The sequence below is a fragment of the Pseudomassariella vexata genome (assembly GCF_002105095.1).
Source record: "Pseudomassariella vexata strain CBS 129021 chromosome Unknown BCR38scaffold_28, whole genome shotgun sequence".
Taxonomy (NCBI): domain Eukaryota; kingdom Fungi; phylum Ascomycota; class Sordariomycetes; order Amphisphaeriales; family Pseudomassariaceae; genus Pseudomassariella; species Pseudomassariella vexata.
The window spans coordinates 118,374-146,004 of record NW_024467983.1 but is presented as its reverse complement, the minus strand read 5'-3'; the positions used below and the strand labels follow the sequence as shown (position 1 = coordinate 146,004).

Below are 27,631 nucleotides of genomic sequence, written 5' to 3'. Positions count from 1 at the left end.
GGTGCCGCTGAATGACCTTGGAGACGCTGACTGGTTCCTGGGCGTACGGATCACTCGTGGCGAGGATGACAGTGTCAACCTCGATCAACGGCAGTACATCGAGAAAGCAGTTGAATCCCTTGGCTTTACTAACGCAAAACCAATGGACACGCCGTTTGAGCCATCGCGCCTGAACGACATGTACATGGGAGCGGTAGACCAGCGTATTAGCCCTGAGAGAACTACAGGGTTTTCATCGATGGTTGGAAAGTTCAACTTCTCGTCCGTAATCAGTCGGCCCGACACGTCGTTCGCGACCTCAGCCCATGCGCGATATATGTGCGGTCCTACGGCTGAACAAGAGGCAAGCCTTAAACGAGTCCCGCGCTACTTGAAAGGCAACAGGTTGGCGATCGAATACAGGCGTGACCACCGACACCAGGAGTTCGGCAAGCTTGGCCTACATGGAGCAGTTGATTCGAGTTACGCCGGCAAGGATGGAGCAAAGTCGACCTCTGGTTACGTTTTCTTCATGGCTGGCGGTCCGATCAGCTGGCTATCGAAGTTGCAGACAGTAGTGGCGCGAGGAACAACCGAGGCAGAGTTCGTGGCATTGAGCATGGCCACAGCGGACGCAGCATGGATTCGAAACTTTCTCACAGAGTTAGGCTACATGCCAGAAGGACCGATCGTCTTACTAGAGGATAACACGGGCGCGATCAAGTGGTCGAACGATTCGTCCATGACGAAGGAAAAGCGTCACATTCGCGTGGCATACCACTACGTTACACAGGAAGTCAACGCCGGCAACGTCGCTGTCAGGCATGTAGCCAGTGAAGACAACGCTGCAGATGGGCTAACGAAGCCGCTCGACAAGGCGAAACACCAGCGATTCATCGAATTGCTCGGTCTAGTTCCTAGCAACTAACACGAGGAAAGACTGGTAGGAGCGACAGTGAGATCGAGAAGGCTGGATGGTGCAGGCGGTCACGAACGGCAGAAATAGTACATTAGTTTTCGGCAACATGCTCTCAATAGGCTTGGATTGACGTTCCCGAGCCTCACATGGCCATTTGAGGGCGTGTGGGCAGAAATGGCAGTGTTCGGCCCCGCACGGACCACCCAGTGTAGCCACTGTAGATTAGCCAGAGCTTACGGCAAGTAACGATAGTCATAAGAACAACAATGAACGGTGGGCTGCGATTTGCCCACAACTTCAAAGAAAATCGCCTACATGCGGGTTTTGGCGAATAGACCTGTCGGAGAGTTTGTAGTTTGAAGTCTGAATATGCCAAGTGTGTACTGGTAAAAATAGAATACTACCATTGTGCTGCATTGTGACAATCCAAGATTGGTCCTAGAAAGGTTCCAGGGGTTGAAGATCGGTACTATCAGTAAGCTACTCGAGCCTATACCGAGAACACTTGGTTTAGCATCCAAGCTGAACCGTCTGCTGGTAATGTTTTTTCGCCGGCTAAATAAATATGCTCATTTAAATGTAGTGTACCAAGAGTAACTACGGACTGGTAGAGCGAGCTGACCAAAATGGTGTAACCATCTGATGCACGGGTACCTCGATGCAATGAGACGATGGAGGCTGGTCATTAAACGTGAAATAAAGCAAGGTCACTGACCTCGTGGCATAGAACCTAGGCTACCTGGGTAGCTGCTGCTCAGCAACAAAAGTTCCCGAGATATTCTGCTAGATAAGTAGAAATGTGACATAGCGACGATTCCAGTCTGTGAGCTCGCTAGAGCCGACACGCAGCCACGCACATGTTGCTCCAAAAGTCTTAACCGGTTGGTCGTACGCCATTCCGTGATAAACCATATCATATTACTGGATCTAGGCATGGTACACATGGGTTCGCGTCCATAGTTCTCCTTCATAGTCTTAACATCCAGCATTGTTGAAAGCGTATAACAATATCCTCAACCGAAGTCAAACTTTGACATTCCGAGTGATTGACATGACATGCCCATGTTTACCTATACGGTCCAAAAGCGGCCGAAAGCTGCTGTGTCTCATTCATCATCTGAGCTCGTCTGAGGAACTCGGCCACATGGAGAACCAATACGGTGACGGACCCGGGGGGTTTATGTTAGGGCTCGCAGCGGACGTAGGTCGGGTTAACCACGTAGTCCGGAGGGCCGTCGAAGTCGAGAGGCAACCCTCCATCCGAAATCCCTTCCTCGTACTGGTCATAGTGGAAGGTAGTCGAACACGGGTCGATCTCCTAGACGCCCGGACCCAGATCTCCCCGTTCAATCGGGACGTTGACGTTTGTGTCGTCCTTGACATCGACAACCTTCTCGCCCTTGGCTCCATCGCGGTTGGCCTTCCAGACGCCCTCACCGCCTTCAAACTCCTCCTTCTTCCAGACCTCGACCTTGCGCTTGCATTCCTCCAGGGCTTCCTCGCCTGCCTTCCAGGCAGCCTGGCGATGGGGAGACGAGACGGCGATCAGGATGCTTTCCTCACCTATGGGAACGATTCCAAGGCGATGGATCATAGCGATCGACTTGAGCGAGTGCTTCTTCGCCATCGTCTGACAGATGTCCATCATGGTTTGCAGGGCGCGCGGCTCATAGGCGTGGTAGAAGAGCTCCTTGACGGCCTTGCCGTCGAAGTTGTCTCGAGTGGTACCTGAAGTCCGTCAGGCCTGCATTGAGTAAAACAAACAACAAGCTCTAGGGATTCACCTGCGAACAGCACAATAGCGCCGGCCTGAGGGCTGCGGACGCGGTCGATGACCTTCTGGGCGTCGAGGTGGTTGCTGCTCAAGGCCACATAGCAGCGGCGATCGCCATCGTCATCGCTGAGCTCCGTCACACGAGGCTCTAGAACCCCGACGAGGGTGTTGACAGCATTGGTCATGCTCGACATGGTGTTCGAGACATTTCGCAACGCATTGACGACGAACGCAGCCATGATGGTTGTCAGACTGTTGGTGACGACTCAGCGGCTTGGTAAGATTCGTTGCAGGCAACTCGAGTCGATTGAATCAAGAGCTAATCGCAATCGCCGAAGCTTCTCCGCGCAGTCACTGGGAACAACTATGGGATAACATGGCGTAATTACTGTCTCTTTGGCCCTCTGGAGTTATTCTAATGGATCGGTGCTTGATTCCTGTAGGTACTTTATTCGTAATAATACGTTTGAGACGCTGCCAAGCTGGCTCTGGCGTGTAGGTAAACGGCTCAGTCTGTTTTGGATATAGATAGCCTATATCTCGTTATAAGATGGGCGAAAACAGACAAAGAGCTGTACAATGACTATTGCCACCTGCGCTTCAAGCCAATGCCATGAGTATTCTCATGTGTGCTCTAGAGCATGTCACCATGGATTATGAGAAAGTCTGAAGTATGACACACATGTGCAAGCTCAGATGACACATCAGAGTAACCTGACGATGAATCGCCCGCCGAGTTGCAGAGTGACTTATGAACCGTCAATTCGAAAAGTAGAAATTAAGCTGCTGGTTTGACATATATCATTAAACCGAGTTCAACTGTTTGAGATGAGGACGTCGGATTCAGGACGTTGGATTCAGATTGCATGAGAAGTTGGAACATAGTAGAGCCGTGTAATAAAATAAGTTTCAGGTGGTTCAAGTTTACGAAATTGTTCCAGTGGAGCTCGGACCATACCTGGATCCTGCAGCGGATTGGCGGCCCTGGAAGTTCAAAGTCAAGTGCTCCGTCTGCGCCCAGAACCTGACATTATCCTCCCTGACACAACCACAACAACGACACATTCAACATGTAAATACTTTAATCTAAACTCCTGCCTCATCATACACCCATAATCGCGCATCCATCTTGGCGACACTGACGATGTACGATGACTACAAAGACCGACCGCGCGATCGCGACGAGCGGGATCAGTACCGGCGCAGATCCCCATCTTCGAGGGACCACCAGTATCGCTCGCGGCATGGTAAAACCGAATAGCCTGGAGGATGATGTGGAGTCGTATCTTGAGCTTGAGCTGACTTTCCTGCGAGGAAAGACTCTTCTAGGTCGCCTAGAAGAACGCCGCCAAGGGGGCCTCGAGGGGAGGATCCATATCGCGATCGGGATCGTGCACACCACGACCGCTCTATGAAGATGGACTCCGTGGATGCATACGAATACGATCCGCACGCATATGGGGATGACAGGGCACATGATGATCACCGCACTCGTCGAAGAGACCGCTCGCTCGACCAAGGCCGAGGTCGTGGCTACAGAGATCCGGACATGCCCAGAGATCGCAGGCACAGAAGCCCACGCGACCACTCTTCCGAAAATTCTGCGGACGACGGATCATATCGCGAAAACGGGGGTTATCGATATGGGCCAGGCCGACCATATCATACCATCAAGATGGACGAGATTCCAGGCAATATGAGCACACAAGACGTATGTGGTTATCGTGTTGGAGCCTTGGCCCACGTGTACCAGGGGATATTGACTGACTTTCGTGGCAGGTGGATACTTGCTTGAGAGAATTGGGTGCTGCCGGTCTTGTCGAAGTCCGCGTCAAGTCGGACGACAGAACTGGTAAGCCGTACCATACCCGATCCCACCAATGCACAAGCTTACAAGACGCAGGTGGCCGACGCTGTTATGCCTTCGCTGAATTCAAATCCGACCAAGCTGCCATCGACTTTCTCGAGAGACATTATCCCACACTAAAGATATACGCTGCAGATGGCTCAGTTGCTCATGTACCACTCGCTTACAGCCGAGAGCGACGACCCCTTGCGATGACTACGGATGACTGGCAATGCACTATGGTGAGCAATACCAGAGTTAATTTCACGGTGCTAGGTTCTAATCCTAACAGTGCCACTTTGAAAATTTCTCTCGACGAGCAACCTGCAAACAGTGCAAAGCTCCTAGATCCTGTAGGGATGTTCCAACCCCTGAAATCTTGGATGAATCTGACCTATTGGTTTAGCTGAGAACGCTGCAGACATGCATTTGGATGGTAAGAGCGATGAATGCCCTCAGCAAGCACCATCGCAGTTTCTTGTCATTCGCAATCTGCCTTCTTCGGTCAACGAGCACGTCTTGGCAACGGGGATTAAGAAGCTCTACGTCACCAAGGACGAGGAATCAAAGCAGCCATCCGGAACTCCTGCAAAGCTCAAGAGCACAGCCCCCATAGGTAATACTAGCGGGCTAGGAGCCAAGCCAGGGTCACTGATCCGAGTCTTCATAATTCGAGACAAACACTCGGATGCTAGCTGTAGATACGGTTTCGCTGAATTCTCCCAAATGGAGGATGCTCGCGCCATTATGGCAAAGTTCAACGCTAGCCCGCAGTTTACCATCGCCTCCAAGACTGTGTCGATAGCATACATACATTCAGGGGTCTTCATCCCCTATTTCAAGACCGTGCCCGACGGAGAGTCCAAGTTCACATTTTCGGCAACTCACAACCCCTCGCTGAGACTGAGTTACTGGAACCCATCGGTCTACGCGAGCGAGTTCGTCATCTTCAACGAGGCTCTGTACGAGGAAAAGCCAACAGAGCCACCCACCGCCGAGACGACCGCATCCGCCAAAGAATCTAAGAAGAGGAAAGCAGAGAAGGACTTGGTTGCCCCTAGCGGCAAGAAAGTGATCGCCATGGCCCCTCAACTACAACGATGGGCAAACAAACATGCAGAGCTCCACGGCGCATCAGCCAAGAATCCGAGGAAAGCCGGCGAACTTGGCGAGAAGGGCACACTTGTTACTGGAGCAAATAAACTTGGCCCAGCCGCTACGGCAACCGCTTCCGCACCTGCGACCCAGAGTGTCTCTTATGCCGATCTCGATCGAATGTGCTGCCTTTTGTGTAGACGCAAGTTTATCAGCGAGCCATCCCTCCGTCGACACGAATCGTTGAGCGATCTTCATAAGACCAACTTGGATGACGCCAGTCTAATCAAGAAGGCAATCAAGGCCTTAAAGGAAGTTGGAAAGGAGCCCACTACCAACTATCGAGACCGGGCCAAGGAGCGCCGACAGGCACACAATCAGCCGAATAGGCCAAAGCCCCACCTCTCACGAAACAACCCAGCAGCCGCAAAAGAGAACGACCCAAGTTTCCAAGGAGCGGCACCAAGCAAGCCAGCTATATCGAAGGGTGCTGGCCTGTTGGCTAAGATGGGCTGGAGTGCTGGCTCAGGCTTGGGGGCAGAAGGCGAAGGGAGGACCAACATCATCGAGAGCACAGCATACGCACCTGGTGTTGGACTGGGCGCTGAGGGAGGTAAGATTGGCGACGCGGCCGAGCAAGCTGCCCGTGCTACGAGGAATGATTATGCCGATTTTGTGGCCAAAGCCAAGGATAAGGCAAGGGAACGGTACGAGAGAATGGAATAGATAGGCTCGGCTCTGGGATTCCCGTTCGGGTGGAAGCTGTACGATACCCTTTTTTTTTTTCGCTTTTCTGGACATCTGTAAGGATGAAGGCGATGTATACTACTCAATTGCAGTAGATATGCGGCGAAACACCTTTGACCATGACAGCTCTGGGCCTTGTTTGACTTGATGCACTTCACTGAACGTTCATCATTTACACCCCACTTGATGGCCAGACTTATGGGTGTTTCAGAAACAACTGCCAAATTGATTCCAATTTTGCCCCTTCATTGCTTACGTCGGCTAATTGGTCAATGTCCTCGCGGCTTCATTATTGAAACTGATTAACCTAGTCGACTCTAATAGTCCCGTTTACTATGTTCAATATAGCCGTCTGGGCGATCAATTCTCCGCCTTCTGTAATGCCTTTACTTTAAGGGTATGTTAACATTGTAACTGTTTTCCTTCCTTTTCGCCGTATGTTTATGATAAAGTGTATATGGCTCTCATGCTGAGGCCATGAGAGTTTTGCCTATGGCTTACTTGGTGTGGTAGGGGCTAGTGGTGGTGACACTTGATGTTGGCCAAATATTTGGCCAAACTTTAGATCTATGACAGCGGCCAAGAAGCTTACTTGTTTGAAGTCGAGTGAGAGGCACAATTAGGTAGGAAATTTTCGGCAAACATTTCTCAATATGATAACGAATGACTGGTCCATGGTACACAACGCAATCTAGGCGAAATTCCTAGGCAAGCTTCTCCTTGGCTGTTCCTATAGATACCCGGCTGTTATCTTATTCATAGTGTCTGTTGGGTGGTTGCCAACCTTGGAAACACTCACTGGTACGGTGAGAAGTGGTCGCTTGCGTAGTTAAAATTACAACATCAGTATATCGCCATGCGAAGCCTCAGCGAATGAGATACGAAGCCCAAATAATGAAGAGACCAGTAATCTAATTAAGTACCGAATATGCCTAATATTCCCTTTTTTGGCTTAGCCGTGAGAAGTGTACTTGTGGTGTGTGGAGTCTCACTGGACCGTTCTAGATCGCCCGACGACATAAACGTTGATGCAACCTTGTTGCACAGAGAAGCGGCACCTGAACAGCCCTGGAGGCGTGACCATCAGAACATCCTGGCTGCCTCAGCCTGATATCTCATTATTTAGTACCACTTAAAATGCGAATGTAGCGTTGCCTCATCGAAGTCAACCATTTCCTTATGGACACCTAAATTGAACTGTCAACTTAGATCTATTCCTCACTACTATTGTCTAGATAATGTTGGACCCATTCAGAGGCTAGGGATTTGTATGGCATGATGGGCGGTAAGATATACGAGGTCGGTTTTCTGTTTGCAAGGGCAGGGAGCCTAGATCATATGTCTATGCCGATGGATATTATGCAGTTGCGGCTACCGTATAAGGAGAGAGAGAGAGAGAGATGTGTCAATATGATTGTGCCTAAGAAGGAGCATGAGGTTATTAAACATGCTCTAGACTGTCTGCCTTGGACTTCGATGGGGTGGAGTATACATTGGGGAATGAGAGATATCCTGCTTGCTTATGCAAAGCCGGTGTTAGACTCGTATCGTGGTCAGCTTGCGGCGTTGCTGAAGAAGACTGTTAGGGATAAGCCGTATTTGATGGATAAGAGGGGATGGGATCCCCAGTTTGTGAGGCATAATATGGGGGACATGGCCGCATCGGCAGTATTAGCTGGGGAGGGTAACTCGGGGGACCTTGTGCGGATCGTCACGGATATTGCGCGGGCACTTGTTGAAGACTGGGACATGGCCCAGATCGATGAGGTTTACTTCTGGAGACGCCCTGATTTGAAACGACAGCTCGATATTGCTGGTGTGATTGCTTTGATAAAGGTGTTCGTGGTTGAGTGGAGTACTGAGTTTGACTATCAGATGTATCATGATCTTCCTATGTCACTATGTTTGTGTTATAATACAGATGAACGATTCGTAGGTTAATTATAATGATCGACTATAAAGCCGCTGTTCTATATTTACTTGACTACGCATTCCAATATTCAAATTGACCCTGAATCCTGAAATTTCCTGTCACTCTCCCAGGACAATGCAAAACTGCAAGTTGGGCTGCTTCAAGGTTCTATGCTGTTTCCAGCGTACGACTACAGAAACTTCTTACCCCTTAATACTCTCTATCCTCTGATAAGTATTCCATCAAAACACTATGCTGTCGGTATTTATTTCTGTGCTGACACTAGGGATTGAAGTAGGATCTTTCTAGGTTGCTACAGCTTATTATGCCCGAGTCTAGTCAACTGTTACATTTCGAGATATAGAGAAGTAATGGTGTATATCTCACTAAGAACTGAGGATTTGACTGATGTAGCTGAGCTTGGCGAGATGGTGCTCAAGTTATCACCAATTAAATTCAAGGCTTTCCGGAATAGCGAAACCATGGGTCTGCCCAACTACGTTCAGGTCTATTGAAGCCGGTAGTCCTGACATCACTCCGTAGTAACCAGAGATGATATAACGCCACACGATGAATGGGTCAGATCTCAATGTTTTGAATAGTTTGTATAAAGTCGTGATTGTCAGAGTGTAACACACCTTCTGAAAGTTCAAGTTGTTGGTTAGCTTATTTATTTAATTTGAGTTCCGAGGAGTCTGCCTGAGTTGCTAATTTCCGTGAACTCTTACATTACGACTATTTATCATCGAACCATGCCATTGAATACAAGTATGCCTACATGCTATTGTCTGCGTTGTCGCTGCTTTGGAGGAAAAGTTGGGTTAGTGCCATGGTCGTATGCGCTCCTTCAGGGTTGTTGTTACGAAGAGCAGCGACTTCCTGAGTTGACGATTGAGGACAGAGTGTTATTTATGAACCGCTGCCTGTTCTTGGAATACTCTAAGCTGACTAGTTGTGGTTACAAGCTTGAGTTTCTGATATAAATGTGGGACCTGAGGTTAGGTCCAGATTTGCACTAGGGAATGTCCTTGATGCCCAACACGCCTTTTACCTTTGTATGGAGCCGGGAATATGCCTACGCACTATACTACTTTTAGTCACATCCTCTGAACGCCAGTCACGCACTATAGCGGCTGTCTACTTCTTGACTTTGTCGAATTTCAACGACAAAACCTACGAGAAACGACAATACTCATACCGAAATTCGCATTTTCGACGTCCCTTTTTCCGCTTGTTCAGTGCTGACATATGGACTTTACACAGTAGGAACTGGAGGAAAGTGGAAAGCGAAAGGTGAAACGGCGCATCGATGGTCTATGCCCTGTCCCACATGCTATCCTTGGCCTTGTGCCAAGGTTTACAGCGATAAGAAAAAAAATCGATTTTGAAGAGGACCGCATTCCGCTAGCCGGATAAGGGGCACCGCCACCCTCTACCAGAATTTCTGACAATTTGCGAAAGTGAGATTTGCTGGTCTCAGTCTCACTACACTTTTTCCTGCCCGTGGTCGAGGGCATTTTGGGCATTTGCTGGTTTCCTCTGTATCCAGCGCAAGCCTCTCTACTTGAGGCTCTTTGTTCGCCCATACTTGCTCTGTGTGTTTCAAGTCATTCCCTAAACACTTTCCATCACAATGCCGCACCCTACGTCGCCGCCGACCATGGTCGCCAAATCCGGCGAAACCCCTCCCCCACCAACCCAAGACGAGGTTTCTTCAATTATCCACACGATTTTCACTGCGCCAACTTCTGCTGCCTCGGTCGATGCTTCCTACGCTCTGTGCGAATTGCTTCTGAACACAACTGGCTTTCAAGGTGTCAACAAGTATGGCGTCCTCGCAGAGATCAAAAAGGCTGTGGCCGATAAGAAGTCAGCTGGGAGACGCGAAGGAAGTATGAACTGCCTAGGCGCCCTCTTCGAGAAGATGCCCGCACGACAGCCCTTGAGCGAGTTCATCTTTCTTCTCCAAGATGGTGGCATGCTCGCCCCCGCACTCGATGCCCTGTCAGACAAAGGCACTGCCGTCAAGGAATCAGCGCAATACGCTATCGATGCGCTTTTTGGCCATCTCAGCGCCGAGGCCATGGTAGTGGGCTTGCTGCCAGCACTCATCGCCTACATGCTCAAGAGGACGGGCAAATGGCAAGGCAGAGTCGGTGCATTGAAGCTGATACAAAAGATGGCTGACAAGGCCAAGATGGAGATTGGCAGCACTAAGGAACAAGCACAAGAGAAGGATACCCTCCGCGAAGCCATGGGAACAAAACTTGCCAGCCTCATTCCCATCGTTGAAGGCGACATGCACGACCTCAAGGCCGATGTCGAAAGGCAGGCCGTGGTCACCATGCAGTCTCTCACCACACTCCTGTCCAACGACGATGTTGCTCCCAGAATCCCTCTGTTGATCGAGACCATGCACCATCCATCAACTCAATCACTCCAAAAGGCTGTTCATGCCCTCTCGCAGACGACCTTCGTTGCCATTGTCACTTCTCCTGTTCTCGCCCTCCTTACGCCTTTCCTCGAACGTACGCTCAACAACCCTTCTACCACACAAGAGGTGCTACGCCAGAGCGTTGTCATCACCGAAAACTTGACCAAGTTGGTCCACGACCCTATCGAGGCGCGTATCTTCCTGCCCAAGTTGCAGCCTGGTGTCAAAGGTGTCTATGACAGAGCTTCACTGCCAGAGGTGCGTGAGCTCGCACAACGTGCCATGGATGTCATGGACAAGGCCATGGCGACTGGCCACGATGAAGCCATCGTGGAGAGAACTTCTGCCGAAGATGTTGCCAAAGTGCTGGACTCCGTCATCAAGAAAAACGGAGGTTTTTCGTGCGATCTGGAATTTTTCAAGAACGCGCGCCTTTACGTCTGCGGCATGGTCGCCGAAGATGTAAACCACCGTCAAGTGGACCGCATCACAGCTAGGATCGCCCCGTACCTGAAGGGCCTGATGCGCCAGGACGGTGCCAATGAATCCGTTGCATCTTCCGTCCAGCAATACTACGTGGACGAGGACCACCGCAAGTATGGTGTTCCTGAGAGGGAGGACGATGGCGAGACTGAAATTGTTAATGCCGACTTTTCGCTTGCCTATGGTGGCATGCTTCTTCTTTCTCACACGAACCTGCGCCTCCTCAAGGGTCACCGATACGGTCTTTGCGGTCGAAACGGTGCTGGAAAGTCGACCCTGATGAAGAGCATTGCAGGCGGCAAGCTTGAAGGATTTCCGCCTCAAGACGTTCTTCGCACGTGCTACGTTGAGCACAACCAGGGTGAAGATACCGACATTACCATTTTGGATTTCATGGCCAAGGATCCTACTATCGCTTCGGCGGGTAGAGAGAAGATCTCCGAAGTTCTGGCCGAGTTCGGATTTACCGCTGGTCCTGAGGGCCGCCAATCTCAAAAGGTCGGCTCATTGTCTGGTGGATGGAAGATGAAGCTCGCATTGGCTAGAGCCATGTTGCAGAAGGCTGATGTGCTCTTGCTTGACGAACCTACCAATCACTTGGACGTTGCCAACATCAAGTGGCTGGAGAACTACCTGAAGACCCACACCGACATCACCAGCTTGATCGTTTCCCACGACTCCGGATTCCTGGACAACGTCACGACCGACATTTATCACTACGAGCCTGGCAAGAAGCTAGGCCACTTCAAGGGCAACTTGAACGATTTCGTCAACATCAGGCCCGAAGCCAAGGCTTACTACACGCTTTCTGCGTCTAACGTCCAGTTCAAGTTCCCGCCACCCGGAATCTTGTCAGGCGTCAAGTCGCAGACGCGAGCAATCATCCGCATGAGCAACGTTTCCTACCAATACCCGAAAGCTCCTAAGCCTTCATTGAGTGATGCGACTTGCCAACTGACGCTCTCGTCTCGAGTTGCCGTCATTGGTCCCAACGGTGCTGGCAAGTCAACTCTGATCAAAATCCTGACTGGCGAGGTCGTCCCAACCGCGGGCAGAGTCGAGAAGCATCCGAACTTGCGTATTGGGTACATCAAGCAGCATGCTCTGGAGCACGTTGAAATGCATCTTGAGAAGACCCCCAATCAGTACCTACAATGGCGTTACGCCAACGGTGACGATCGGGAAGTTTTCCTCAAGCAGACTCGCATTCTCTCCGATAAGGACCGCGAGCAGATGGACAAATTCATTGATCTCGGCGACGGCAATGCTAGCCGTCAGCTAGAGGCTCTTGTCGGTCGGCAGAAGTGGAAGAAGTCCTTCCAGTACGAGGTGTAAGTAGCCCCAACCTCTTGCCACCGTGCTTCGTTCTTTTCATGCTAATGTTATCGTAGAAAATGGAGAGCCACGCTTCCTAAGTACAACTCCCAAGTTTCCCGCGAGACTCTTATCGAATGGGGATTCAACAAGCTGGTCCAAGAATTCGATGACCATGAAGCGTCGCGTGAAGGTCTTGGTTATCGTGAACTGCAGCCCACCGTCATCAGCAAGCACTTTGAAGACTTGGGCCTCGACCCTGATATTGCAAACCACAACGAGATTGGCTCGCTTTCTGGTGGACAGAAGGTCAAGGTCGTCATCGCCGGTGCCATGTGGAACAACCCCCATTTACTTGTTCTCGACGAGCCGACTAATTTCTTGGATCGTGACTCGCTGGGCGGCTTGGCCATTGCCATCCGTGACTTCAAGGGAGGTGTAGTCATGATTTCTCATAACGAGGAATTCGTTGGCGCCTTGGCGTCTGAGCAGTGGCACATCAACGACGGGCGTATGACCATGAAGGGCAATGCGGCCGTCGATGCTTCACGATTTGAGGGATCTCCTTCCAACTCTGGCCTCACATCGGGCGTTACGTCCACAGCTGCATCTAGCGCTGTCAGCTCCGCTGTCAACAGTGGTACTGAGGATAACAGCGACATGAAGTTCAAGGGGAGGAAGAAGAGAAAGAAGACCAAGAAGGAGCTCAAGGAGCAGGAAGTCCGAAGACGGTTGAGACATATCGAATGGCTCAACAGTCCCAAGGGAACACCGCACCCGCCTGACACTGACGACGAGGAATAAGGGGTAAAACTCGACGATGGCCGAGCTGATGACTTCACGAACGTTGAGGACGATCTCGATACATTGTGGTTTGTCTTTGGGATAAATTCTATGTAGCTTGCATTGGTACTAGACAGCCATTCTGGTGCTGCGCATAGACGGAAAGGACATAGAGGCGTTAATGATAGATGGACTGGTAATGGTAGATATAAAATGCGACTCATGAAATGTTTCTGTCTCACGGCTCTTTCTCTTGGGAATTGACTATTTAAGTAACTTGTCCGCCCGTCTACACTCAAGGTTCATTCCAAGCGTTGACCGACTGCTGCTCATGATCGGAGCCGACGAGTCAAGCCGCCGCTATGCTCTACATTGCGCTTTACGTTCACTTCGCCAATCCCACTGTTGGTGGTGGAACTTCTACGAGGGACATCGTTGGGATTATCTGGTATGTCGTCGCCAAAAGAGTTGCGGACAACATTCCTCAGGATTTACGGCTACGCCTTTGGATGGTCCTTTGACCACCCCGTCGCTCCATACGTCACCGCCGCTGAGCTCCTCCATCCGAGAACCCGCTCCATCAGCATGTGTGAATGTCTGTCCACCAACTGGCTCGTCAACTATGGCATCACTTATGCCACGCCACGTATGATAAGAACTGTAAGTAATCCCGCTCAGAACGGAAAAACTACCAACCCATGGAATTGACTACAGGCTGAATTTAGATGGCATACGGTTCCTCTTCTTCGCCGTCACCTGCTACATCAGTCTCATCTTCATCTACTTCTGCTTGCCTGAACTCAAGGGACGAAGTATTGAATCCATGTAGGGCTTGTTCAAGCACTTGCTGTGAACCGTATGGAAGCACGCCTACCCCACTGAGGATGAGAGGATCCTCCAGGATGTCCAGGATCCCATGGCTCAGGATTCCAAGCTCCAGAATCCCGACAACAATATCAAGACTCCCATAACGGTCGCGCATACCGAGAGGGTTGTGTACATGGACGACCATGTAGAGGTCGTGCACTAGTGACTTGAACGGCAGTGGGCGAGAGTGCAGATTATCGATTGTGTATGGATGGCGAAGGTTAACTGGAACACACTGTTGCTTTCTCAAATAATGGAAGGACTTCAGTACATGCTAGACACGGGGGCGGAGAGTATGATACCGTTTCCAGCTTCTGGATAAGAGCTATGCAGTTCAAGATGTGTTTGACAGCAATGATCATAATGAATATATCCCGAAGTCCTTTGGAGTCGTGGTTGTGACAGCACTACCCCGCATCGACACCCTTTTGCATTGGACCCCATTTGCATAGAGTCAACTCTGAAAACACCAAATGTTTGATCGAGTAACTTATTAATTAGTATAGGAAAACACACCCGAACTAGATCACACCCAAATTATATACTTTAAGCAGTAGATTAACTCCTTTTGGCTCTCTTTGCAAGCCTAGGTTGTTATTTTGAGAAATGTATTCATCTCCAATTGCGTATCTGGCCGTACTGACTGTATTGGCTCTTCTCTTTTCTCTTGTGCCGTACGTACGGATACCGTGGAAGGCGTTGTTAAGCCGGTACAACAAGCTTATAAGGTCGTAACAGGGTATCGTACTCTCTGAAGTGCAGAACTGGCCGCTCAGTTGACGACAGTAGCTTGAGGAGATACTGAGGGTTCCTCAACATAGGAAATCATGTCTATCATTCGATTCTTACACGTTTGATTTTGTTTAATGCTTGCTACATGACAATCGGAAGTGGCCAGTGGTATTGGGATAGATCAGCATAAAACGCACGGTGCTCCGGGTGGTGTTTGCTGGATTGGAGCGGCCCGTGATTTTACTCTAAGGTGATGCAGTCGTGCAAATGTTCCAGACTTTGCGTGTTGATAGAATCTACAAATGTTTTGTTTTCCTATCAAATGCACTCACTACCAAGTTGAAGGACCATCATTAGCCCTAAATGCTTCATTACCACGTAAAAATATCACGTGCAATTCTCCTGTCTCATTTCCTCATATTTTGCTCTACCTGCAGGGGCTAAGGTAAATCCGCGCGATGGATGCACCAACTATGGCCGCCAGGCAGGCGATCCGTCGCGCTGCAAGCACATAAGCGGCAAGCGCTTAACGTCATTCTTGTCTGACTTTGAATTGCTGGTTCTCAGGGGGGACTTTGTTGGTACGTTGAGAACCAACGTAGTATGGTAGTGGACGTAACGCAGTCGCCAATAGGGCGAACCGACGACGCAGCGTATGTATTTAGTCCAGCCATTAGGGCACGGTTTGACATACGGGAGTACTAGTAGAGGTACCGGGGGCTTCGAGCCTACGGCGTATTTAATAATAATAATAATGAATTGCTGGTGGCTTAATCCCCTGACCGTAAGACTCATCGCATACGCTGACTGAAATTGTTTTGGGAAGCTGTGGCACAGCATTCGTTCGTCTCCCATCCAAACCCCTCTATCCGCACAAGAGGATACGGATTTATTTGCTAAAGAATCATATACAGATAACAACCATAACCCCTAACCGATCTGCTGATGACCGGTTTGCTCTGAATTTACTGAACTTCACTGATCTGTTATGTTGTGTTGAGGATTTGATTGCCTAAGTCAGTTACCGTCGCCGACATGGCCACTTTAGACAACGCCAGACTCCGCAACAGCGCTCCAGCTGAGCTTGTTGCCTACTTCCAGTCCCTTCTTATTGAATTGGACTGGAAATATATTTCAGACTATCTCATCACCAGTGTTGCATCAGGCGCTGTCTTCCCAACCGTCTTTCATGTCTGGCTTTCGGTCTGCAAGGAACCCGACGCCGTCGCAGCCGTTCTCCAGCAAAACATCTCAGTTCTTGCACGCAAGGTAGCCATTCGTCGTTTTGGAAAATGGCTACGTACCGATAACGGCTTCCCCGCGGTATGGGATGCTGTCGGCAAGACAGATGGAGTTCTGGCTCTGATGGCAAGCATGTCGGTTGATGAAGTAGCCGTCTTTTGCGAGACTCTGGAGTCTTCATGCACCGCGCGCTCAGCTGTGGAAGTGAGGCAAAGATGCATGACTTCGCTGTTCGATGCGCTTTGCAATACGGCAGGAAACCGAGCTGATGTGCCGCGGAATCCGGACACGCGTCCATTGATAGCACATTACAAACGCATTGTTCCCGCCTGCACGCCGGCCACGGCACTCGCATGGTCTGATGCTGAGAACCACCGACTGGCTCGCAAGGCATGCGATGCCCATGCCACGTCATTTGAAGCGAGAGCCATTGCCGCTATGTTCCCAGGAAAAGGCGAAGGAAAGAAGCTCAACATGTCACGTCATCTGATGAGCCAGAGCCAAACATTTACCATTTTAGTCTTGAAAAGACTCACTACAAACAATATTGCGCTGAAGGCGAACAAGGACATGTTCATGGAGACCGTGGCAATTCCGCTGTTGAGAAGGTTGACACACAAGCGAGAGCCTGACCATGTTCATATACAGGCCCTTGAGCTGATTCTCGAATGTATCCAGAAGGAACCCAGTATTTCCGAGAAAATCCGCTGGGGAAAGCAGGATATTCTCTTCTATGCCATCCAAGCATGGAAACGGTCTCGCGAGGGACGCGGGAGACTCCAGGATATCCTTGGCATACTGATCTCTCTGATGCCTGCCCACACATCGAGCAACCTGGAGTCGGCGACATCAATGCTGCAAACGGTGTCTCCTAGCGTACGATACCAACTTTTGAAGCTAATTCTGAGGAATGCGAAGTCTTGCCAAGTTGATCTCGACTCTTGCTCTGACGACGAGGGCGACAAGAGGTTGAAGGAAATGGACCAAAAGTGGAACACGGAATTGTTCACACTGTTGCCCCCTGTGCCCGCTCTAGAGTTGCTCAACCGCCTATTCCGCGTCCATCCCGCCGCTGACTTTATTACGATCGACCGCTTCGGCGGACATAGTATTACTAAGTCGAGAGAGCCAGATGGCGACTGCTTTGGTGACGCAGAGATCATGCTGGCATATCTGTCGGCACGGGCTGTTCAGAGTAGTAAAGGTGCGGAGTGCCTCCCTCGAACAAGAAAAGCCATCAAAGATCGAAAGAACAAAGCAAATTTCGCTCTGGAGTGGGAGGATCGTGCAAAGTGGGCCAAAGCAGCGCTGCTGCTATCCATTGCTGCTGGATCCATCGAGGTATACGGGAAAACACTGCTGTGGGCACGGCGCTTCAATGGTGATTCACTAACTATCAGAGCGATATTCCAAGAGGATACAATGCTGACCGAAGAGGGACTGCAACTGCTAAGTGCAACCCCATTGAGACGGTTTACCAAATCGAAATTTGACCTAGAGAAGATCAAAGCGGATATCGAGGCGGCGAACAAAGTCATGTTACAGCTATTGGAAACTGTGTCAATGGGTCTTCGCGAGCCAACATTCGTACGGTTCTATTGGAACTCGGTCTTTCTTCTTATTCCGCAGGTGATACGTGCCCGCATGGACAGAGCTCATGAATACGGCGTCCCCAGCCAAGATATTTTCGACAATATCTGGGAACCGACGATAGACATGTTGTTGGGAGCAGAGCGATTCGGTCTCCGAGACGGTCATGAAAAACTGCTTTATCGAGATATTTATGGACCCTTCGTTCACTGGGAGCCCGTGCGAAACCCCGGCCTGGCAACTTGTGAGTTCCTGGACCGACTGGCCATGGCACGGGATGATCTATGGCGCGACTACCGGGCTAAAGTGCGACCTGCAGTCACCGCTTTGCCGAAACCCTGGCCTCGGGGACTGGCCATCCAGCAGCTCCTGCCAGATCTCAAAGGACAGTTGCACATGCCGTATCTGGAATCTCGTGTCAAAGACACCGTTTTCGCTGATGGAGCGTTGGCTCTGTCGCCGCCACCAAGCGACGATGAAACTTGTGAAGCCATCGGACCGTTCGTTGACGACTACGACTATGCACTTAAGCATTACCTCACCACAAATGCAAGCGAATTCAAGACCCGCGTTCATGCGGCTTGGAACCACGCTCTCGATAAACTTAATGGGTCGAGAATGTCGACCGAAGAGGCAACAAGATTCTGGAGGACTAAATTCCGAAGAGCGGTACAAGGAACAGACACATCTCTCCCGGACGACATCGCACCATCGTACAAGAAACTACGGTTGACGCTGCCTTCGGATGATGGCACCGCAAACCCTACCGAATGGAACCCCGTTCCAATTGAGAAGACAGTGCCAATCGAACGGAGGCAACTTCCAGAGTGCATTTTGGACTGCATGCTCAACTGCATATCGAGCAAATGGTCAAGTCCTACCATCGATTCAGCGTTCTCCTCAGAGAGAAAGTCGTGGACCGCGGAAGATGACTATCCATTGATTCTTTGGGATGATTGTTCTTCCCGTCTATTCCCACGAGGGGCGGGAGATGCGCTTGCAGCTGCGGCGATTGCGTATATCAACACGAAGTACGGCTCAGATGCCTCCCTACTGCTATACCCCTTCCCTTCGAAAGATGATCTTAGGTTTCCGGCTTTGTACCTCGATCAAGACTTCCTGGAACGGGTTAGCAAAATAACCGACGTATCACAGCCACTGGAAAGCATCAAAATGCTGTCATGTGTCATGCCTGTTCAGTTTCTTGTGCAATTAGCCAGATCTTTGATGACGCGTCTTGCCAAAAATGAGACAGATGACCCTGATGTACGCCAGGCAACCATGGCTGTGACCAAGTGTGTAACTCGCGGTGACCGGCCTGTACTTGCTTGCGAGTTGGTGCAGCAGGTCGTGCTGGGCCAGCAGGATGACAGCTCATGGCACAGACACTTGTTTAGCATTCGCTTTTTGCGGCGTCTATCAGCGAGAGAAGCACATAGTTTCTTCGATGGACTGTCGTCTCGCGTTGAGGAGGCTTCGCAGAAACTCGCCCAGGAGCAAGCTAAGAAACGAGCAGCAAAAGCCGCTCAGCCGCAAGTTCCGAGTCAAAAAACATCAACTGGTCTCCCATCAGCGGCATCTGACGACGCGTCACAGTATTTCCAGCCAGTAGTCAAGGTGACGACTGTCAAGATGATCGTGCAGATGCTGAGCAGGGCCAATTTTCTCGATCAGCAATTTGCGTGTAACATCTTGGTCCGATTGCTGAAATGTGCGTCTCATGCTGATATCCGCGTCGCTATCGTCGAGAGCTTGCTGGAAATTCTTGCAGACAACACAGACCAAAACCTCGAATCGACTGTTTTTGATGTGCTAGAGGAGTATGTAACTCCCTTGGCGGCGTCCATGAACGAACGACGCCCAACTACCGAAGAGGAGTGGACAGCAGCAGAGGCTGGTGATGCTCCTCTACCAGCGGTGGCTGAAGAGACACCTATTCTAAATCTTCTTATGTCCGCTCTGAACAAGTGGAAGCCCAATTCTCCCCGACGCCAGCAATTTTTGAAGCGTATACTGGAACCTACAATTGTCGAATCAGGACACAATAATCGTCGATGGAATGCAATATTCATTCAGCGGCATGGATTTAATATTTCCGTCAATTATTTACCGACGATCCCCGCGGTGCCTAGCCTGTTTTTGCAGCACTTCCAGTCAGAGGCTGAATGCTGGACTCGCGCGAATCTCGAGGTTGCCAAACAATTCGCCGCGGTCAACCTGTGTCCAAGCGATAGCTTAGTTGCAACCAACGAGGCTGTTCGGAATGATCCGGAACTGTTGAGATCTAACGCTGGTAAACATTGGCTGTCACTATGGTCGAATCCGGGTAGCGAAGCTTTCCCTCTAGGGATAAACCAAGCTGCCAACATTCTTGCGAGACTAGTGCCCTCGCCGGAGAAAGGTCGTTTATCAGTCCTGGAGATACAAGACTTCCTCCTCCAATGGGTTGAATACTTTCTGATGGGGTCACGAACTCCTGAGCTTAACGAACTGCTTTCTCACTTGATTCCCGGTCGTTCCAAGTCCTACCCTAAGACAATCTGGCTTACGAACTGTCTCCCAGTTCTTCAGCACGTCCTCACGCGCGTGCAGAGTCTTCGTACGGATGAATGGCAGTGCGATACCAACCGTGAACCTGCAACCCTTCCCGATACCTTGTCCCTGAAACTTAAGATCTTCAAAGAAAAGCACACAACTAGCAAGCCTAACTCACATTGGGAAAGCCATATCAGAACCATGGTCGCAGATGCTTCATCCCTGTTAGACGAACTCCTTGCGGAAGACGCGCCTTACCATGAAAATTGGCCCAAGTTCAAGAACTATATGAACATCGCCCCGCGGGAACATCACGTCCGCGTTGCACTTGAATTTACGACACCGGAGATAAGCGGAAAGACAAAGATTGGGCTGAAAGAGTACCTCAAGATTGAAATTGCTGACGAGCTACTCCAGTCGGGATCAGACCCCAATGATAACGAGGTCGTGACGAGGGCTCATCAATTGCTACATGCGTGGTTGGGCAGTCCGGTGGAGAGGATCAGATTGCGGGGAGAGGCCACTTCGAATCTCTTAGAGACTAGGGCTAAGAGTCGGAATGGTTGGTTTCAATAAGTGATGGAGTCAAGTGGTTGCAACTGGACCAGCCGATTATACATACGAATGCACCTAACTTTGCCCGAATTGCACTTAATGTCACCATACCATTGTACCATGCTTCCTTGTGGTCTTTTCGTTGGATCTGAAATTATAGAAAATTTCTGTAAAAGCATATGGAGCTTGTGCTGCAAATGACGATATAGCTTTCGGAAAGAGTTGTACTATCCCTGTGCCTATCAACCGCCATACCTTCCGTCCAGCCCTGTTACCAACCACAAGGGATGGCCGAGTCAGCAACTGTCATAGAGTGGTCATCAATGCTTTAAGTAGAAACAGACGGTAATTGAAAGGCCGATGAAAGATTAGCGTAGTCGTGGTATGAGGCTCTTGCGGAAAACAGAGGTTTCTTCAAGCTTCGAGCCAGAACACGTTTCACAACACTCGTTTCAAGAAAATCATCTCATGTAACGGCCAATCGCATCTTCGTCTCAACAAATATGCCTATACACAGCCCTGCTTCAAACCCATCAGCAACATTTTTAATTGCCTATGGAATCTCCCTGTGAGATTCTTCCGAAGGCTGCGCAAAGGTACCATCTCACGATGCATGGGGACATGAGGACAGACGCAAAGCATCTGGCCGCATTTGGGATCGAGTCGCGATCATTAGAGGCCACGGTATGCGGACCTGCAATATCTTTTAAGCACTGCACTAGACAGAATCAGACACAACATGACGAGTACGAGTCTTACTTGCCGAGGAACCTCACAGGCTTTTTGTTTATTTCCTTTTTGGTATCATCTCCCGAAGAACGTCCAGGTCTGCGTGTATGGGAATAGGGGCAGCTCATATGATCGGATGAAATGAAACCCTTGCTGAGTGAACCCGTCCTGCCTCAGCTATAAGGCCTCATGCTGCTGTAGTTTGTGTCAATATCTTATTCGCCCGTACAACTTCATTAATCTAGACTGTGTTTTCGCGCTCACTCTAAACGCTCCAATGCTCTACCAAATGATATTGGCCTATGCCCTGGTCGGCACAGCCCTTGCCAATCCCCTCGGAGCCCGCCAAGCAGCCCAGGACTTCACGGGAAACACACAAAATGGCCTCATGCAGGGAGCATGCAAATCTGCCATCGTTATATTCGCGCGTGGCACCACCGAGGGGGGTAATGTAGGCACCCTTGCCGGTCCTCCCACCTTCCAGGCTATCGCTCAGAAAATTGGCCCTCAGAATTTGGCTGTCCAGGGGGTTGAATATCCCGCTGATGTGCCTGGCTTCTTGGACGGGGGTGACAAGGCGGGTTCGAAAACTATGTCAGATTCACTAAACCAAGTCGTGGATTATGGTTTGAGTAACTGGCTGACATGGAATACAGGGCGGATTTGGTTACTAAGGCGATATCGACGTGCCCTAAATCCAATATCGTCATGGCAGGATACTCGCAAGGCTGTCAACTTGTGCACAATGCTGCGAAGGCGCTGCCTGCTGCGACCACTGGCAAGACGGCAGCGCTGTGCTTCGGAGATCCTGGTATGCCATCCCAATGACCACCATTTCTCGTCGCAAGACTATGACAAACTGACCTGTACTCCTTTCCATAGATAACGGTCAACCTGTCCAGGGCGTCCCGGCCGCCAAAACCAAGATCATCTGCCATGCGGACGATAACATTTGCCAAGGTGGGAGTCAGATTAAGCAGGCACATCTGACATACGGAAAACAGGACGCGGGCGAGGCAGCTTCGTTCGTCGCTTCTCTTGTCGCGGCTGGGAACGGGACAACTGGTGCTGCCACAGGTCGGCAGAAGCACTAGGCCGGCCATGGCATGGCGATGGAGGTAGAGATGGCACGATGCGTTACAAGCCCCTGGGCAAACCCTCAAGTTGCGACACATCTCACCACTGGTCTTTATGCTTGCGCATTGTCATTTTTTCATAATTTCGTTACTGTTGGTCTCATAAGAAACGACAGTCTACACCACTATGTGATAATCTCGAACATTGATTAAATGATCATTTGGGCAATCAGAGTTAGGATTTTGGTGAATCCAAAGCGTTTTGTCATCAGGATATTGGGTTATGTAAGCCAGCCATTACTGGAGTTGTATGAATATTACAGCAAATTGTGTAGATAGTACTAGCAATCATTAATTGTTCACGCACCCCTCTTCGTTTGCACTTCTAAATGTATTCTATATGGCCTGGGAACTGAGGCTATTGTTCGTGTAAATTTGATTGACATGTTAGTGGGACTCTCTGGAAGTCCGTTGGGTGTAACCCCATCGCAATGGTGCCATGGAGACAGCATATTCTTCGGCTGTCGAGATCCATGTGCCGGGAATATTCTAAGCGCATGACCCTACTGCGGTGTACATTTACCCGTATTTTACAGTTATGTCATGGGTTTTACTTTTTTCTTTTATTTAAAAGAAGGCCTGATTGCTATTCAGAACTGTATTCTGATTGGTCAATAGAGAGAAGCCACCGACTATAGATAACGGCACATGCTAGGAGATGCATCACTCAGCATTTCCAACTGATTTTCTATAGAAACTTCCATTTCGCAGCCTAATACCGGCGTCGTTTGCGAGAAGACCTGCGTACAACCTGTGTTTATTTCTTACAGCCCGACGAACGCGCACTCTGCTGCGTATTGGAGACTCTCTGTAAGGGATCCATCCGCACGAGAGGGACACCAAAGTGTCGTACTTGATAATTTGATAATTTGTTACACGTACTCAGTCCGTACTTGTCTCGGTGGTCTCGGTGTATCCCAGTGGACTTTCTCGTTGACTTTCGTGATCCTCTGTACGCTGTGTCATCTGCTCCGTGGGATTCGCCATCTGCAGGAGTAGAGCTGCAGACAGGTATCCGTGGAGTCGTGGATCTGGCGCTCTAGACAGCAACACAGAACCTAGTCGTCATCAAATACGATATTCAGGAGAACGAAAATGGACAAGATTGCTACCAAACGGGACCGAGTTTTGATTCCGAACCATCCATCTTGAGCTCCTGGACGATACACAATAAATCATGACTTTAGTATCATGTTAATATCGGTACACTAACATATGACTGAATCAATTACTAGCCACTTCCAGCATGACATTGGATCTAGCCATTCCGCCGGATGCAACGAGCACCCTGGAATGCTGCTCTGATTTGTGAAACGGCGAACTGAGGCAGGATCATCAAGCGATACCTGATCTACTACTATAGAATAACAGCTATCTCATATCATTCCACCCTTAATGCACCGTTTATTCTGTCCACCCCCCGGACAATCTACTCTCGGAATACGGAATTCCAAACGATCCTTGCAACATCAGAGATTTCCTAGAGCTCGAAACTGTGGAAATACACGGAAATTTCGTTGATGACTCACGATACACACTGAACTTTTTGTCATATGATACTGAAAAATCCTGAAGTCTCGTAGTATTGGATGATGTGGGTCTCTGCAGCCAGATCCGCATTGCGGCTTATCAGAAGCCCGCTGTCACAGCAAAAGTGATGCCCCGCTGCAGGATTTTCCCCCGATGGAGCATTACCCGCGATATGTTACCAACCACATTACTCGACGACTTACCCATACTACTTACTTGATAGACTTTAACGAGAATATTTTTCAGACACACAGAAGCACCAATCAAGGTTGGCGAAATGAGATGGGAAAATCCATCTCAACTGGTTCATCAAGGTCAGATGGCCGAGCGGTCTAAGGCGCTAGCTTCAGGTGCATTCTTGAAATATGCTAGTCTAGTAATAGGCGTGGGTTCGAATCCCACTCTGATCATATCTTTTGCCATTTTATTCAAAGAATCCTTTGAACTTCCTGATTCTGCTTCTTTTTATTTACTTCCATCGCTATCATGAGTACCAGTTGTCAATACCTTGACAATCGCAATTTGTCATATTAATCAACTCCATTTTTGGGCTCTTTTATAATAAACGTAGTGATTGGCATCGTAAATGGCTCATAATTGGTCCGGCTCTTGTAACGTTCACTACTTACTCTATCTATATATACCCTACACTAGTTGATATTATCCTCCAACTCTGCCGGAGTGAATATATTGGCCCCAGGATCAGGTGGTACGGCAGTTGCCCGTATGTGAAATTAGCCGTCAAACTAACGGTTGATCTCATGTTTCCTTAGTTTCAACGGGATGTGTCAGATTGGACCACATCAACGTCGATCATGACCCAATCTCGACACGTCCTATATCAACGTTACTATCCATAGATGGACTCCTTTCTATATAGCCCGGTCTGCTCGGATCGCGGCATTTATTCCCTGGTGCCGCTCAGATGTTGGGAGGGATAAGAAAGGGGTCGCTCCCGTGTGCGGTGAACCGCCTTGGCTCTGAGTCCGTTGTTGTTTATTACATGAATTCCTGTTAATTGTACCATTAAGACTTGCGCGGTATTGTATCGCCAACAAGACAAGATGCATTGGAAATCTCTCGCCGGACTGGCGCTCGTTGCGCCATCTCATGCTTTGATCCGATTCGGATGTTCGCAGCTCGTCGTTCAGCGCATTGATCCCTTGGTCAACCCAGGATTGGTGCCATCTCCCCACGTTCATCAGATCATTGGAGGAGTAAGTCCTTCTTCCTCAATGCTGGTTTTTAATCATACAAGCTGATAGTCTAGAACTCACTCAACGCGACCATGTATGTGATTCCCCTGTCACTTCTCCCCCCTTCAGGCTGTCTTAGGAGTAAAAGCTCCCCTCCAGAGCTACGTTAGAAGTATCTGCTCTTAAGAGATAACAAAGGACTTCCGAATCACCGTGTAATTCCCCTTACAATGGAAAATGCTAACCCCAGTTGAAGGGATCACGCCAACCACGACCCACCTACTCTGTCAACCTGCACAACTTGCCAGCCATCCGACGACTTCTCCAACTACTGGACTGCGGTCTTGTTCTTCAGGGCAAGGAACGGGACCTATCATCGAGTCCCACAGAAGGCCAATGCTGGTTTCGAGGGTCAAAATGGCGGCATGACAGTCTACTACATGCAGGACCAGCTCGCCGACTACCAGCAGCAGACCAAGGTCACTGCTTTCCAGCCCGTCAGTTCCCAATCTGGATCCCAACACTCACATAACATTCGTCTAAAGTGAAATAGGGCTTCCGCATGTATGTCGGAGATGTCGAGGCCAAGACGAAGGCACAGGCGCAGCAGTATCGCCAGCTCACTTACACATGTTTGCAAGACATGAGCACCCGGTTCCCAGAAACAAAGGATTTCCCGACCGCACCATGCCCGGCTGGTATCATGGCCAACATCCGTTTCCCCACGTGAGAGATCCCATGACCTCTTCTATGCTTTTAACTTAGAGAGTGCTAATGTTGTCTAGATGCTGGGACGGCAAAAACCTCGACTCTCCAAACCACATGGACCACATGTCGTACCCCGAAAGTGGCACCTTCGAGTCCCAAGGCCCCTGCCCGGCCTCTCACCCCGTCGCCATGCCACAACTCATGTACGAGACAATTTGGGATACGTCCGCCTTCAACAATAAGGAAGACTGGCCCGAAGATGGCAGCCAGCCCTTTGTGTGGAGTTTTGGCGACACGTGAGTCAGCCGCTTTGAAGATAGAGTACGTGTAATTGATTTCCATTTAGGACTGGTTACGGCACGCACGGTGACTACATCTTTGGCTGGAAGGACGGCGCTCTACAGGCCATCATGGACGACCCTTGTTACGTTAGTTGTTCGTCGATGAAGACCCAGAGCATCGAGGATATGAACAAGTGCAGCCTAGCTCCTGTCGTCAACGAGGATCTTGATTCTTGTAAGTCACTTTCGCTTCCCGTAAAGATAAGTGTTGGTGTGCTGGACTGACAGATTATAGGGCTAACCACAATCCCGGGCCAATCGATGCCTATGTAATGTGCGTTTGCACATTATAGCTATTGTAGAGAGGCGACTGTCAGAGAACAGAATGCCATAGGCACCAGTGGGTGTCAGGACACTGAACGCAAGACACCGGTGGGGCGCCGGAGGGGTGTTTCGGACAAAAGACTCCCGAGTCATGATTACAATCTATGTGAAGCTTTGGGATGACGAGAGTCAAGATCCTTGGCATCGCCGACCCTGCTGTTATGCCGGGTCCAAGCGGCGGCCTAGCTATCTATATAAGGACCATCTCGAAGTAGGATAGGGAAGGAGCAGAGATCAATGCATCACCGTGGGCACCCCTACCTGAGACCGCCAGTGACCACCCGGTGCTACGTAGGAGGGAAGGAGCAGAGATCAATGCATCACCGTGGGCACCCCTACCTGAGACCGCCAGTGACCACCCGGTGCTACGTAGGAGGGACGCCCGTTACTCCCCATCACTCTGTACTATTGCCTTCGGCCTAGCCGTACCCTGACAGCGACCATATAGAGATTGAGTCTGAGAATGCTTGGTGAAATAATTTCGCTTGTCTCAAGTGACCAAGATCCCCGAGAGCATCGTGGTTCCTCAGAGACGCGCACTGTATTTAGCCAACCGGTTGACCTTCCCATAGCACCCCAATGTAAGCAATCAACGACAATAATACTCAAGACTTTTTTTTGGGGTTATGTCACCAGTGTGAATTCTCCCACGTCGCTAAAATGCGATCATGTATATTCACAATGCAAAAGTACCTACCGTATGTATTACCCTGCGCGATTTTGGAATGCCTCCAGGAGCTAGGAGCATACCCAACCACAGTGCTTCGATATGGTATCGTTGCAGATGACACTGGTTTATTGCTGATAAGTGTGCCTATGTGGCGTTGTTGGACGCGCACCTAAACGCGCCCTCGGAATTA

At 49.8% G+C, this 27,631-nt stretch overlaps 8 protein-coding genes and 1 non-coding gene across 9 annotated transcripts; 8 read left to right on the top strand and 1 right to left on the bottom strand.

Moving 5' to 3' along the window:
* Positions 1–2,216: 2,216 nt before the first annotated feature.
* On the bottom strand, positions 2,217–2,857 carry BCR38DRAFT_357093 (Molybdopterin biosynthesis MoaE; the record flags this gene model as incomplete). Its single annotated transcript, XM_040857076.1, has 2 exons — positions 2,217–2,626; positions 2,683–2,857. The coding sequence occupies 2 exons, from the start codon at positions 2,855–2,857 to the stop codon at positions 2,217–2,219; spliced, it is 585 nt and encodes a 194-aa protein (XP_040709550.1).
* Positions 2,858–3,654: 797 nt separating this feature from the next.
* On the top strand, positions 3,655–6,812 carry BCR38DRAFT_452611 (uncharacterized protein). The gene is made up of 5 exons (XM_040861537.1): positions 3,655–4,383; positions 4,452–4,524; positions 4,576–4,760; positions 4,811–4,871; positions 4,925–6,812. Exons 1-5 carry the CDS (start codon positions 4,084–4,086, stop codon positions 6,337–6,339), a joined length of 2,034 nt encoding a protein of 677 aa, XP_040709549.1. The 5' UTR covers positions 3,655–4,083; the 3' UTR covers positions 6,340–6,812.
* A 660-nt stretch (positions 6,813–7,472) lies between these two features.
* BCR38DRAFT_506287 (uncharacterized protein) lies at positions 7,473–8,301 on the top strand (the record flags this gene model as incomplete). The annotated part of the gene is made up of 2 exons (XM_040864939.1): positions 7,473–8,263; positions 8,297–8,301. The coding sequence occupies exons 1-2, from the start codon at positions 7,636–7,638 to the stop codon at positions 8,299–8,301; spliced, it is 633 nt and encodes a 210-aa protein (XP_040709548.1). The 5' UTR covers positions 7,473–7,635.
* Positions 8,302–9,712: 1,411 nt separating this feature from the next.
* On the top strand, positions 9,713–13,559 carry BCR38DRAFT_403386 (P-loop containing nucleoside triphosphate hydrolase protein). The gene is made up of 2 exons (XM_040857797.1): positions 9,713–12,520; positions 12,581–13,559. Exons 1-2 carry the CDS (start codon positions 9,906–9,908, stop codon positions 13,305–13,307), a joined length of 3,342 nt encoding a protein of 1,113 aa, XP_040709547.1. The 5' UTR covers positions 9,713–9,905; the 3' UTR covers positions 13,308–13,559.
* An 89-nt stretch (positions 13,560–13,648) lies between these two features.
* Positions 13,649–14,487, top strand: BCR38DRAFT_506284 (uncharacterized protein; the record flags this gene model as incomplete). Its single annotated transcript, XM_040864938.1, has 3 exons — positions 13,649–13,734; positions 13,775–13,946; positions 14,152–14,487. The coding sequence occupies 3 exons, from the start codon at positions 13,649–13,651 to the stop codon at positions 14,314–14,316; spliced, it is 423 nt and encodes a 140-aa protein (XP_040709546.1). The 3' UTR covers positions 14,317–14,487.
* A 3,052-nt stretch (positions 14,488–17,539) lies between these two features.
* Positions 17,540–21,045, top strand: BCR38DRAFT_452606 (uncharacterized protein). Its single transcript, XM_040861536.1, has one exon. The coding sequence runs from the start codon at positions 17,550–17,552 to the stop codon at positions 20,826–20,828; it is 3,279 nt and encodes a 1,092-aa protein (XP_040709545.1). The 5' UTR covers positions 17,540–17,549; the 3' UTR covers positions 20,829–21,045.
* A 780-nt stretch (positions 21,046–21,825) lies between these two features.
* BCR38DRAFT_357041 (cutinase-domain-containing protein) lies at positions 21,826–22,630 on the top strand (the record flags this gene model as incomplete). The annotated part of the gene is made up of 3 exons (XM_040857072.1): positions 21,826–22,130; positions 22,193–22,347; positions 22,419–22,630. The coding sequence occupies 3 exons, from the start codon at positions 21,826–21,828 to the stop codon at positions 22,628–22,630; spliced, it is 672 nt and encodes a 223-aa protein (XP_040709544.1).
* A 1,885-nt stretch (positions 22,631–24,515) lies between these two features.
* Positions 24,516–24,612, top strand: BCR38DRAFT_t376. Its single transcript has one exon. It is a non-coding gene; the product is annotated as a tRNA-Leu (tRNA).
* A 654-nt stretch (positions 24,613–25,266) lies between these two features.
* Positions 25,267–26,720, top strand: BCR38DRAFT_506281 (uncharacterized protein; the record flags this gene model as incomplete). Its single annotated transcript, XM_040864937.1, has 7 exons — positions 25,267–25,419; positions 25,473–25,492; positions 25,655–25,895; positions 25,952–26,124; positions 26,184–26,402; positions 26,453–26,622; positions 26,683–26,720. The coding sequence occupies 7 exons, from the start codon at positions 25,267–25,269 to the stop codon at positions 26,718–26,720; spliced, it is 1,014 nt and encodes a 337-aa protein (XP_040709543.1).
* Between the last annotated feature and the right edge of the window lie 911 nt (positions 26,721–27,631).